Source organism: Delphinus delphis, chromosome 9 (assembly GCF_949987515.2).
Source record: "Delphinus delphis chromosome 9, mDelDel1.2, whole genome shotgun sequence".
Classification (NCBI taxonomy): Eukaryota; Metazoa; Chordata; class Mammalia; order Artiodactyla; family Delphinidae; genus Delphinus; species Delphinus delphis.
Window position 1 is genome coordinate 58,074,207 of NC_082691.1, and position 13,366 is coordinate 58,087,572.

Consider the following 13,366-nt stretch of genomic DNA (forward strand, 5'->3'; position numbering starts at 1 on the left):
TATTTACCAGCCTTGTGTTTACCCAAAGGAGAAGCATTGCTGTTTTGCTTTGGGTAGGGACTCTGAGGGTGGCTTTTTCTAAGTTTGCCTTAAGGTAGCTGGAAGGAAACCAATGTCCAGTAACTAATAATACTATTAAGAGATAACATTTGCCATGTGCATATTATCAATCCTAATAACAACAACCCTGTGAAATTGGGATGTACTATTTCATCCCCATTTTACCATTCAGGGAACTGGAGTTGAAGTGACTTGCCTTATAGCAGAGCCAGGACTAGAATTTGGGTCCTCCATGCACATACTCGTCCTGTGCACCACATGTCTCTTTTTACTTGATCACGCTTCCTTGCACATCTAAGTAGAGAAGGGAAATGCTGAACTCTTGTTTAAAAGTGATTTCAGGATTCTGGGTGATTTGTGTGATCTGCGGCGATGGCCAGATCAAGGACACAACGGCTTCTGTGATGTCATGTGAAGGACCAAGAGAAGGTGTTTCTAATCCCCAAAGGCTTCTCCACGGATGGATGGATGGGGTTGAATGCAGTGGATGACCCTGAGCTCTTATTGGTCATTTATTCTTCAGGATTTGTTTAATGTTTATGATTTGTCTCTGAAGGGAGTGCTAATAGGTGAGCAGGAAGCTACTTCAGGACTCAGGGAAGGGCAGGGTCCTGCCTTGCCCCAGGACAACACTGCTCATTTATGTCACCCCAGCTGTCTTCATGGATGCTATATTGGTGGGTTATGTGCACTATTTGAGTCTTGCATAAATGCAAATGTATTTTTGATTTTTAAAATCCTACTTTAGATGAATATTGGGGGGCATAGAGGGAGTTATAGATATAAGAAAAGCATTTTTTCCTCAGGTGAGGCTTATATTTTTTGTTTTCTTTAAACAGACCAATAGCATGTGTTTTACAATGAAGACATCCTGTGTACGAAGAAGATACAGAGAATTTGTGTGGCTGAGGCAGAGACTCCAAAGTAATGCATTACTGGTGTAAGTGATTTAAAGAGTATATTGAGGGATATTATTATTATATTCAATATTTTAAAATTTGACGTGCCACTATATATAAAATAAACAACAGTGGTTCACTGTATAGCACAGGGAACTATATTCAATATCTTGTAATAACCTATAATGGAAAACAATCTGAAAAACAATGGAAAACACCTGAAACTAACACAGTATTGTAAATCAACTATACTTCAATTAAAAATTTGACATGTATTAAGATATATGAAATACGAAGGATTTCGTAGGCTTTCTTCTTGATCGCAATATATAGCTTTAGTTAGTTTTTTTTTGACTACTGCATCTGAATTCAAAATTTATCACTTGAGTTATACCGACTTGTATGAGTATTGACCATGGAAGTCCTCAAAAATGTTTTTTTTTGTTTAAGTTAATTGATTTTCTCACACCCTTATTATATAATGTAACCATATAACATGTATATAATAGTTGTGTGATAATTATTATGCACAGTTTGCTTTCATCTTGAGGGATTTCTGTAACGAAACCACCTTAATTGGATGATTAAAAGCATTTTTTTTTTCTTTCTCATAAGACAACTGCCAGAACTTCCATCTAAAAACCTATTTTTCAACATGAACAATCGCCAGCATGTAGATCAACGCCGTCAGGGTTTGGAAGATTTCCTCCGAAAGTAAGTGTGCAGAAACGTTTGCAGCCAGACGGGAGATATGAGCACAGTGCTTTGCAAGAGTTGAGTGTCCTGTGATCAAGTCGGGGAGAATGTTTCTGTTTCTAAAATGCTAGTGATCTGCTCTGGAGGGACGCTCAGTAGTTCATCTCCTATATTAGAGCACCATCTTGTGGCTCACATCACACAGTGCATATCCGGGACCAAACTTTCCAGAAAGAAAACAATAAACTAATTGAATCAGATAATAAATATATACTCCCTTAAGCTATAAAGCAGAGCCAAATTGCTTGGGAGTTTAGCTGACAAGAGTAAAATTTTCCAGGAAACAAATGTGCCTTATTAAAAAGGCACTTCTTAGAAATTCTCTTTATTTACAACATTTAGGATCAACAGACCGAAGTCAGCTGTACGATGGGCTGCTAATACCCTTCTGAGCTCCTCTAAATGAATAGCTTAATGATACTCTTTGGAGAGAATGTTTATAAGGGAGTATTAATTGGTGTTTGAATAGTCTCAGTGGGTTATTAACTCTGGGGTACTTGGTGATGGTTGGTACTGCAGTGAAAGTGACTTGAATTCACACTGCTATAATTCCCCTCTTTTTGGAATGCTGGAATACCTACCTATCCCACGGGACAACACAGTGGTTTGCACACAGACCCTATGGCCAGACTGCCTGAGTTCAAATCCTGCTTCTGCTACTTATTAGCTGGGGACTTGGGCAAGTCTTTTACCTCCTCTGTGCCTGTGTTTGCCCATCTATAAAATGGGGTAATAATAGTATCTACTTCATAAGGTTGTCGAGAGGATTAAATCAGTTAACGAATGTAAAGCACTCACAACAGACTGACATATAATGTGTGGTAGCCAAGTATCGGCCATTATTTTAATGCACTTAAATGAAATAGCTTTGAGCTAATTTTGCTATTTTGCTATTTTGTAGATAAGGAAATAGGATGAGTCCTATGACCACTAGTTAGTGGCGGGGCCCAGTCTCCTGAACTGTCTTTTTCTACTAGCTTCAGGATCTGAAGCCGTCTCCTTTTGAGTTTCCTACACAGTAACTTTGAGCTAGCCTGAAATAATATACTGCCCTCTCCCCACATGGCTCACTCATCAAGGGTTTGGGTATTAAGTATCCACATGAATATTAACATTTATTTCTATTAGATTGATATCATGCTTTTCCTTTGAGGGGGTCATGGAGACATACAGAAACATCCAAGATTATAAATTGAGGGAGGGTCGGAAGAGAAAAAGAAGGCAGAGGAATAAAAATGACAAGAGACCAGAAGAATGGATTAACCGAGCCAAGTTCTCAGAAAACCTCACACTGGTGTTCTTTGGGGTATCATAGGCATGACAAAGACGCAGTCAAATTTCTTCTGCCCTTTCCCTTTGGGGATAGCTCCAATTTTAATTGTCTGTATGGGACCCAGGTGGCTAATGGCCTCTCCCTTAAGACGTGGTCCCCGCAGCCAAGTTTGCAGAGTGGCTTGTCGCTCCAGATGCTGCTCAGGGAAGCTGCAGACTGGCCATCGCCAGTGAGACCTGGACAGAGCTAGTCAAATCCTGCAGTCCCCAGAAGCGTTGGGGAGCTACATGTTTTTGGTAGAGAAATCTCCTTATTTGAGATCAAAGGACAGTCTGTGTCTCTATATTTATGTTGCTGGTTAAGTGCAGGGCATGTGGTTTTCGACCAGGAATCACTTCATTGTTTTAAACATGACCTTTCCTTGCACATTGGTCAACCAGATTCATGCCAGAGTGAGAGTCACTGGGCTGCAGAGGGGTTGTGCTTAGTTACTCTAGGTTGTTTGGGCGTGCTGTGTCGTTTCGCAGTTAGCTGGTTGAATCTGATGCAGAGGTCATAATGGAAAGTGTCGTGGGTCAGGGGCTTGAGGAACTGGGTTCCAGGTCTCCTGTGAATCTTGGCTCCTGAGTGTTTTCTGACTCTTCGACCTCGGAAAAGTCACCTCGTTCCTGTGAGCCTTGGTTTGCTAGAAAGAACGCAATAATGTAACTCATGTATTGCCGACCTCGTGGGTAGTTAAGTCATTCAGAGGATGGCTTGGAAAGGAGTCTGCAAACCTATTTATTAAGTGACTGCTTTGGACCAGGCTGGGTACTGGGGATATAGGACTGCACAAGATGGACACATATCCTTACCTCTTGAAGCTTCCATTCTAGTGGGAAGCAACTATATATGTACCAGGGATGGCTAGATTCATTAAAATTGGATCTGGATTACCATGCAGAAGTCAAATCATGAAACGGACACCAAGTTCTCTTGTGATGTTACTTGTTCCATTATGGTCTGTGAACATTAGTCTCCAAGTGATGAGTTTCACGTTAAAAATGAAAGCTGGTGCTTCCACGTGGTTTGAACCTGAAGGAAGTAAGGAGTCTAATACCACACGGTTGGATTCAGTCCTGACCTAAATGCCCTGAATACTGTGACCCTTCCAATCCTCGCCACCTTCTTTTTTGTGCCCCTCAGATTCTGATGCATGGTCTTCATGTTCTTTGTCTAGTTTGTGTAGAAATAGCAACCTCGCATGTCTTTGCCCCGGGTACACCCCCTCTGTCACCCCAGCGTAAGCCCGCTTTGGCAAACTGGATGTGACATGCAACTCAGCCAGCCATCTGTGTCCTGACCCCACCTTGCTGTCCTCTGAGGCCCTGATGGTTACCCATTAAGTAGGGCCACCGTTAGTAGCCTGTACCTTGCTTGTAGAGCGCTTTCGGAACTTGAGAGGGAAACACCACAGCATTAAAATGCGAAACATGCCTGTGTTGTAGATTTTTAGCAGGTACTTTTAAAACTTGGTTTTTAGGTAAGTTTTGAAGTTATGAACTAAGAGCGCTATATATGTTCAAACCCTTTGAAACCAAAATGCTGCTGTCTCTGTGCATAGGTGTATGTCTGTAATACAAATATATATTTTTCCATTTTAAGGTCATTTGTGAAGTAATGCATAATTAATAGCAAAGTACATATCCAGGCCACTCTTCATAGAGGAATTAGAAAGTTGTTTCTTTGCCAGGATATCAAATAAGAGTAATTTATACTATTTTATTGAACACTGGCTATGTTTAGCTTTTTACATATTTTATCTCAATACTTACCACGTTAGGAGTCAGGTTTCATCTCAGTTTTATAGACAAGGAAATTATAAGAACGGTAGAGGCACTATATTAATCCCAGGAACTGGCAGGTTTATAATTAGAACTCTTAAATGCTAGCTAAATTTGGTCAGTATGATTGTGAGATTTTTCAAATATATTCATTTTTCCTCAATCTTGGCTATACTCTCCCTTTTGGGTCTCCCCCCGCCCCCCGGTTACTTTTAAATTGTAAATCACTTTTACTAATAGTTGTGAAAAAAGAAGTTATAGACTAAATGATAAATTCTGTTGATACGTTTCTAACTATGAAATTGGCATTCCTACTAACTTTTTACATTTGATTGCTATCACAGATGGGAGCCAGCTTTCCTTCTTTACTGAATCCACCCCATTAATGTAACTACATGTACCTTACAATGTAGACTTCTGTATTACAGTTTTGTATTTCTTAAAAAATTAAGGAATTGAATAAAAAATTTTTTTTTGCAAAAGATGGAAACACTACAGCTAGTTTTATACACAGACACACACACACACACACACACACACACAATTTTTATAAGTCTTTGTGTTCAATAGAGGGCACCACAGCACAGATCATGAGTGTCTTCAATGAAGATTTGTAGGTTTTATTTTTTTCTCATGGTAAGAGGTAAACAGGCTGAATTAATTTTTTTTTCCTACATCAAACTGCTAACCTTCCACACGCTATACAGATGTATACATATCATTATGTTGGGTTCAGTAGACTCAGGGCATCCTTAGTTAGGTTTTGCATAGCTATATATATTCTCAGCTGAGCCAATATATAATACACCTAATAAAATCACGTTGAGGAAAACCAGATTTTCAGCTGTGTTTAATTCAAGGAAAAACAGGTTTTGCTTTGTTTAATTTAAAAGTTGGTATGGAGAAAGGAATAACTTTTGACTTGTGTTGTAAATATCCTTTCAGAAATTCCTTTAAAAATCTGGAGGCTATTTATTGTTCCTTTTATAAAGGCCTGAAAATTGTATACATTTATTTTTATGGAGGCTTATAAAGATGACATTTTATTGACTGTTTTACTAAATACTCTTTATATTAAGTTTGAAGTTGATTTTCTGCTGTTAGATTTGTTGGTGGAAAATGTGGCACAAGTATGACTAAGGTAAAATAAGGTTTAGTATTATGATGGCAGTCACAACACTCTCTGATATATACTAAACCAGATATTACTTAAAATGAACTAATTATGCTCACTGAACCAGATGGGAAAACACTCTAAAAATTTTGTATTTTTAATTTTGGAATGAAATACTGGACTGCAAATAAAAATCCTAAATACAATAAAAAAGTATTTTTGCTTATTTAAAACTCATACCCATGGAGTACGGTGACATAAATTTAGCCAATCAGACAGAAGCAATTCAAAAAACCTAAACTGTGCCTGGCACATGTTTTTGAACTCAGGGCCTGTGTGGGTGTTCAGATGTTCCCTGAACATCCTTCTCCCAGTTCAGAATTGTGAGCTGGGTGTGCCGGGCTCCCTCTGGCTGTTCACCTGTATGTCCTCCAGATGGCAGTATTAAGCAGAAAAGAAAACACTGGGAAATGAGTCTAAGGCACAGTAAAATTGGAAATTGAATTATAGCTCAAGAAAAAGGACAGTAGCCTTGAGGTGCAGATCAACCTCAACTCTGATCACTTTTGTTTGCTGTACCCATGTGTTAGGTTACTAGCAAGTTAATAACAGTGTGTGACCAGTTCAAGGCTCAGTAGAATTGCTTTAGACATGAAATAAAGCTAAAATGAATTTGTGTCCAATATCATTGGCATTAGCGCTCATTACTTTTGTGGTGTAATGCCTCAAACCATCTAAAATCAGTTTTAAAGATTACCCATTATTTTATAAAGAAAATACATTTCCAGCAGAAACAAAGCAGTAAGTATAATCCTATGAACAGTTACTTGTAACATCGCTGGCAGGAAACCACTGACAAAGGACACAGGAAACACTCCGTTCAAACTTCACAGCAAATGCAAGGTAATGTTAATGGCTCGTTGCTATATAAATCTTCTCTTGATTTGAAGCATTCAAAACAAGAGTCATAAACATTTATAAAGGTAGAAAATAAATCTCAAAGAGTAGTAAAAGGGATTTATTACTTTACTCCTTATACTTGGTAAATTAATCTTTATCATGTGATATGGTCATCTTCTGAGGGCACCCAGGGCAGAGGACATGGAGGGAGTGTAAATATTTAACTGCTTCGCTTGAGACTTTGCCTTTTAAAAAGGCACGAAGGTTTTCCTTTTCCTTTTAGTAGGTCAGTAAAGAGTATTTCTCAAACTACATTTGTAAGCCTATTTGAAGCAAAGAGGACAGCTAGATTTTGGTTTTGATCCTGTGCATTTTTAGACGCTTGCCTTCTTGAAGAAATAATTCTGTTTTATATGGAAGAGAAGGAAATATTCCAGTGACCTTGGATTTTAAGTAAATTAATATGAATGGCCAAAAGAGATTTACTTATCTAATTCCTTGTTTTAAAAATGCAGAATATAAAGTAAGTTTCGTTTGGTATGAAATACATACTCTGTTTTTCATAGATCTCTATATGAAAAAAATCCCATGTTGGACAGAATTATACTTGGGTTTCAGTGTTTCAGTTTTGTCCCCTATATCTGGTCTTAGTGTCTGTGCTATATCATTATCGAGCTATTAATAGAGACTAAATTATCCTACATCAAAATCTTTGCTAAAAAGAGAAAACCAGTTTTTATTTAAATATAAGGGTATTCTTTGACATGCATTTCAGAAAAAGACACATTCACTGCTAATATGAATTTGAGCACGTGCAGATTCTGCTACAGGGCAGTTTTTCATTCTCCATGCAGTTCTGATGCACCTGCTGAAATTTGTATTCTCTTTGTAAACTTTGATCTTGCGTGTGGGAAGGCTAGTATGTACTTATTACAAAATTATCATACTTTAATTACATATATGGTAAAATTGGCTGGGAGCAATTTTATTTAGGGACTCATTTTAAAATAGATACGTAGTGCTGCTGAAGATTTTGTAGAAATTTCTAGTCAATCTTAAGTATTCAAAAAAGCCACCTCTCAACTGAGCCCTTGTGAACGTGTATATAAGCATCCTTGTAAAGTCTGAAAATGTAAGACATGCTGAGAAATCTATTGACTTTTCAATATAGTTTTTAATAGTTGTTGAAAGTTTTGATGTTTTATGACAGCCTAGCCAATAAAGATCACAGAATTGACATGCTGGTTGGCAGTAAATTTTTTAAAAGCAGAATAAATTTCTGTGACTATCTAAGCAAAATATTTCCATAATTAATCCACATGGTCATAACAGATGGTTAAATTGAAGAAATGTCCTTGAAGTTATTCTTTTAACAGATGTTCTTAACTATTAGCTTCATGTTTTTACTCACCTAAATTTCCAAATCATCGAATAAAAGTTAACATATGCTTTCATCCCTTTAACAGGCAGAGTCGTAATTGATGCCAAGTTTGCCATAGTAGAGAAATTACTTCAGTGGCATATTTCTAATGTTTTTCTCTTTCCCACCCTATAATTGTCCATCCCCGTCCACTGGTCATGTCTCCTTTTTTCTTTTACATAGGGTCCTACAGAATGCACTTCTGCTTTCAGATAGCAGCCTTCACCTCTTCCTGCAAAGCCATCTGAATTCAGAAGACATCGAGGCATGTGTTTCCGGGCAGACTAAGTACTCCGTAGAAGAAGCAATTCACAAGTTTGCCTTGATGAACAGACGTTTCCCTGAAGAAGAAGAAGAAGGAAAAAAAGAAAATGATATAGATTATGATTCAGAAAGGTATTTCCTTGCATTTTGATTTAATGTATACGTATTTATATAACACCTTGTGCACATGTGCGTGTGTATAGATATATACACACACTCCACTTTTTTGTTGATGTAATACTAAGATAATGAAAAAATTAATTGACTGAGATTTTATTGAGCTGTGACAGCTCATCATAGTAGTCTTCACACACACCTCCACACTGAATTAATGAATGCAGTAGAAATTCAATTATCTGCATTCTGATTATGTGACTTTCATTTAGTCAGACTTGAATTATTCGCGTTTAAATTATCTAGCTAAAAAAATATCCAACTGCACTCCAAATGGCTAATTAAAAGTCCAAATTTCCGGTCTCTCTCTGTGACTGGAGATAATTAAAGTTCTCCTCTGTTACTCAGGCTTTGAGTGTGTTGTGAAAACCAATTTCCTCTTTTTATTATTTTCCCCCTCTCTTCTTTTCCAGTTCATCCTCCGGGGTTGGACATAGTAGTGATGACAGCAGTTCACACGGATGTAAAATGAGCACAGCTCTGCAGGAATCCTGAAAAATAATTCTAATGTTACCATTTTAGGAATAGCAAACTGTGTCCAGTCGTAGAGCAGAAAGCTTGCTAATAATATATTCTTAACTAAAGCTCACTGTCATATTAAGTATTTAAATTCGTAAAGATGTTGTGTTGTTTATTAGTGGTATTTTTATGTTGTCCTATTTTGGCTAAGCTTCTGTAAAAAGCTAAAAGCCAGTGAATGCAGTATTCTCCTTGATAGGCGCACGCTATTGGTAAAACAAGATCCTGCCCTCAAATGAAATGATTTATATGTTAAAAAAAACCTAGTTGGCTTTATTGTATTTTAAAAGATAGGTAAATAGGTAGCATTTGAAATCCAGATAGAGCATTCCTTCTTGTATCACTGGGGCAGTGTTAGCATAAACACAGCAGGTATGGTCTTAGCCGCTAGGAAGACTTTCAGCACAGACCAGAATGCCTCTGTCAGACAGGCGGCTGGAATTCTGTGGGTACCTCCCCTGCACTGGGAAAACACTTACTTTTGGGGTGGTTGATTGAAATGTTTTAAGAGTGTTTAACCTTTCCAGTATTCTATTTCAGACGTAAATGGAAAATGTATCTTATGAATAGAGAGACGTTAAAATTATGTTTACATCTTAGAGAAAAAGCCCAGAAATAGCACTAGTCATTTTGCTTATATTTGCAATATATAGATTCAGAAATACATTTTCATTGTCCAAAATCAGCTTTAACACATGGTTTCTGGAAACAAACCATTTGTTTTCATTATCTGTGTGTAATTAGAATTATAGGTTCATGATTTATTTTCTCACTTAATGTGCAATTTCTTATCACTAGATACCTTTCAGTGTCAGTGACAGTTGCTTGTTACTTTTTTAAGTTAAAAGTAGGATCTTATAAAAATTAATAAATTTTGCCAACAAATATTCCCATAATTTAGAAAAGGATATGAACTTGCTAATTTCAGAATTAATTATTCATTTTTAAAAAGTCCTTTCTTTTAAGGCATTTGCCTGAGCATCTATAAATGCTTATTTTATGAAGCAGTAATTAAATGTCTTTTTTTTCTTTTTTTAGTGGCCCAAAGATTAAATGTCTTAGATAAAGTACATTGAACTTCAAATTTCAGATAAAGCAGCATTTTCTTGAGATAATTGTTCAAGTTTCTTCCTAGTTGAATGGTACAAAATATCTCTGAAATTAACAGGAAGATATTTTTACATAACTGGTATAACTTGTTGCTTTAATTAAATATTACCTCACCTCATTTTATTTTAACTAGGAGTTTAAAAGTATTATTTAAAGAGTCTTTGAAATGCTTGTAACTAAGAACCAACAGAAAAAATTAAATTTAGAATACGAATGATCTCCTTAATTTCGCCTTTTTGTTTTTTGTTTGCTCTAAAACATTATTGAACTTTTCGTAAATATTTTGATTTAAGGTATCTTGGATCTTGTTACTTTGTCATCTAAGACTCATTATTTTAATACGGGGGAAAAAAAGATTTAGCAGTTTCTTTTTATCTTGCTAACATGTAAAGTTTGCCATCCAGTCATTTGAGTGTGATCCCTAGGTCCTTGGCAATACGTATTTGCATTCACGTTATTTCTGTTTTACTGCAGTTTTGAAAAGCATATAACGTGCCACCAATCGTCATGTGATTTTCAGATGATGTAACTATAGCTATCAAAATTGATATTAAGTAATGCCTAATACTGTGATATGTAAACTTCATGAGATCTTCATTTTCACATTAAACATGAAAAAATCAACTTCAGTTTGTTGGATCGCTTATTTTATACAAGAGAATATATTTCTTCTGTCTTAGATCTAAATTCAGTGTGTTTTGAATGATTAGTAATTTTTAATGAATAATTTTGGTAAAATTTGGTTTCATATTCACTGTAGCTGTGTACATTTAAGGTTTAGCCTTGGTTTGGTTGTTTTGATATCTAAGCACTGGCTTCTTTAAACTGATTTCCTGCAGCTGAAATATTTAAATGAACTTCAGCCCCCAATGGCTTTCTTGTTTTGTTCAAGTCCCTTATTTTTCTCCGCCATATTTTTATAAAGCTTTCTTTAGAAAAAGAAAACAATTACTTAAATAACTAAATAGCATAGATGTTTATGTAAAACTATTTTAAATGTAACAAATTTAAAGAATTCTAATCCTGTTTGCTTTATGATTTACATACAAAAAACTGTATTTCCCTGGCTAATTCTTAAAGGGCACACTTATTCACCTATAAAGATAGTTTATGTGTTCTGTTTGAGAACTGGTTTTATATATAACCCAAAGGTGTCAACAATGAAAGTCAATACCTGTTACTTAGGGCTTCTTTTAAAGTCTCACTTGGAAGAAAGTGATTTAAATTCTAGTTAAAATTTCAAGTTTTAAAAATTACTAAGGAAAAACAGAAATGTTAATCTTTAGTTATGTCCCTTAAGATGTTAAATATCTTGCAGGAGCTTTTTAAGCCTAGTTCACATTTTACTAAGTAATTAAATACAAACAAGTGATACGCAATAACCTTACTATATAGTCTGGTAAAAAAAATAAAATTTCTTTCATGGCTATTAAGAATTTAAACAAATTCATTTATCCTAGCCACAATTACCATTATATCCCAACAGTAAACTGAATGTTGTTTTGAACTCAGTTTATGTTTTTTGGTGCCTTAAGGAGTCATCATTATTGAGCTACTGTGGTACAAATAAGGTTTTCAGTATTTCAGCTATAAATGAAGACCCTTTTCCATGAAAGGCCTCTAAAATTTTAAGATAAAAATAACAAAAATTTATTCTATTTCTAAATAGTTTTCCTCTTAATATTTAAATCACTTAGTTGGTATCCTATGAATACAATGCAGCATCTTTTCAATGTAGGAACAATTTATTTCAATACAATTTTCTGCTTTTGTTTGGAATATAGACCTTTATTGTATATATAATATATACACATATTTTCGAATACACAAAACTGTCTGAAATTAGTTATTGCAGGTTGACAGTCAAAGCATAGATACAATTTCCTTTGCACATAAAGGTCATAAGAAATTAATACATTTTAGTAGAATGGAGTTCAAAAAGTTTAGGACGTAAATAAGCAACAATTTCTTTAAGTTTGAAGTATTTACAAAGGATTTTGGCTCTATTCTTTGCCATATGCAGCTCACAAACGAGTCACCATTGTTCCTTTAAGTCAGGCACAATTGCTCTTCACTCTTGCTGGAAACTTTTCTAGATCATTGTTATGAACAGTGCATTGGACACTATTTTAGCTGCGCAAACTCTGGTAGTGACCCTTTTCTCTTTCTCCAAAATTCCAAAGACTGGTTTTCAAAAGATAGGAAACGAGAAAAAAAATTAAGCTACAGTTTTCTAAGGAATTTAAACTCTGGTCTAAAGAGACTATGCAAATGGTTTATGCCAAAGAGGAAAATACCCTTTCTCCCCCGACGAGAAGTGTAGACGCATCCAAAGCCCCACACCGCTTGTCTTTGCCGCTAGAGGCACAGCACGGGCATAACTTGCGGTTGTTTTTGCTTGTTTCTTACCTCTGGGCCTTCTTTATAGCTCTGCCCCCCACCCCACCGGCGGCGGCGCTCCCGCGGCTGCACCCGGGCCGCCTGTTGGCTGCAGCGCCCGGCCGGCTCGCGCACACTCCCCGCGATGCGGCCCGCACACGCGCGCTCCCGCTGCCTCCCGCCCTGGCCGCTCAGCCTCCGGCGGCGGCGGCGACTGCGTGGCAGGTAGCGAGCCAGTCGGCCTCGGTCCGGTAACCCATGGCAACCGCCCTGGTAACCCATAGCAACTGCGCGGCGGAAAGAAAGGGGGGGAACCCGGGTGGAGGGGGGCAGCGGGTGGTGAGTGGGAACAACAACCGCAAAGAGACAGGATTTACAGCACCGACCTGCAGCGCTCCCTCCCCTGCCCACCTGCCTCGAACGTGGGCATCGCGAGGCCCCCTTCCCAGGGTTAGAGTGACAGCTTGGCGGCTTGAAAAAAAATAAATAAAATAATGCAGAGGGGCCTGGGGTGGTGGGTTTGGTGCAGGAGGGAGCTTTGAATACCGATGACCCCCTGGGGCCTCCGGGTTCAGTCGTCTCCGGGTCCCCGCTGGTTTGGCAGCGCGCGTGGAGCCGGCCCCCGCCGCTCGGGTGGGTTTCGGGCTTGGCTGGGTCAGGGCGGCCGGGCCGGGG

General features: G+C 37.5%; 1 protein-coding gene and 1 long non-coding RNA gene across 4 annotated transcripts in view; one reads left to right on the forward strand and one right to left on the reverse strand.

Moving 5' to 3' along the window:
- SNX10 (sorting nexin 10) overlaps positions 1–11,014 on the forward strand; it is a 70,469-nt gene extending 59,455 nt beyond the window's left edge. Inside the window, exons 4-7 of one of the 3 annotated variants that reach the window (XM_060020637.1) lie at positions 900–1,000; positions 1,575–1,673; positions 8,429–8,641; positions 9,097–11,014. In XM_060020637.1, coding sequence (XP_059876620.1) covers positions 900–1,000; positions 1,575–1,673; positions 8,429–8,641; positions 9,097–9,178 — 495 coding nt within the window. In that variant the 3' untranslated portion in view covers positions 9,179–11,014. The remainder of the gene's footprint in view (positions 1–899; positions 1,001–1,574; positions 1,674–8,428; positions 8,642–9,096) is intronic. The other 2 variants (XM_060020638.2, XM_060020639.1) reach the window with 2 other exon arrangements.
- On the reverse strand, positions 7,980–12,883 carry LOC132431085 (uncharacterized). The gene is made up of 2 exons (XR_009520627.2): positions 12,722–12,883; positions 7,980–8,586 (listed from the first exon to the last, which is right to left on the reverse strand). It is a non-coding gene; the product is annotated as an uncharacterized lncRNA (long non-coding RNA).
- Between the last annotated feature and the right edge of the window lie 483 nt (positions 12,884–13,366).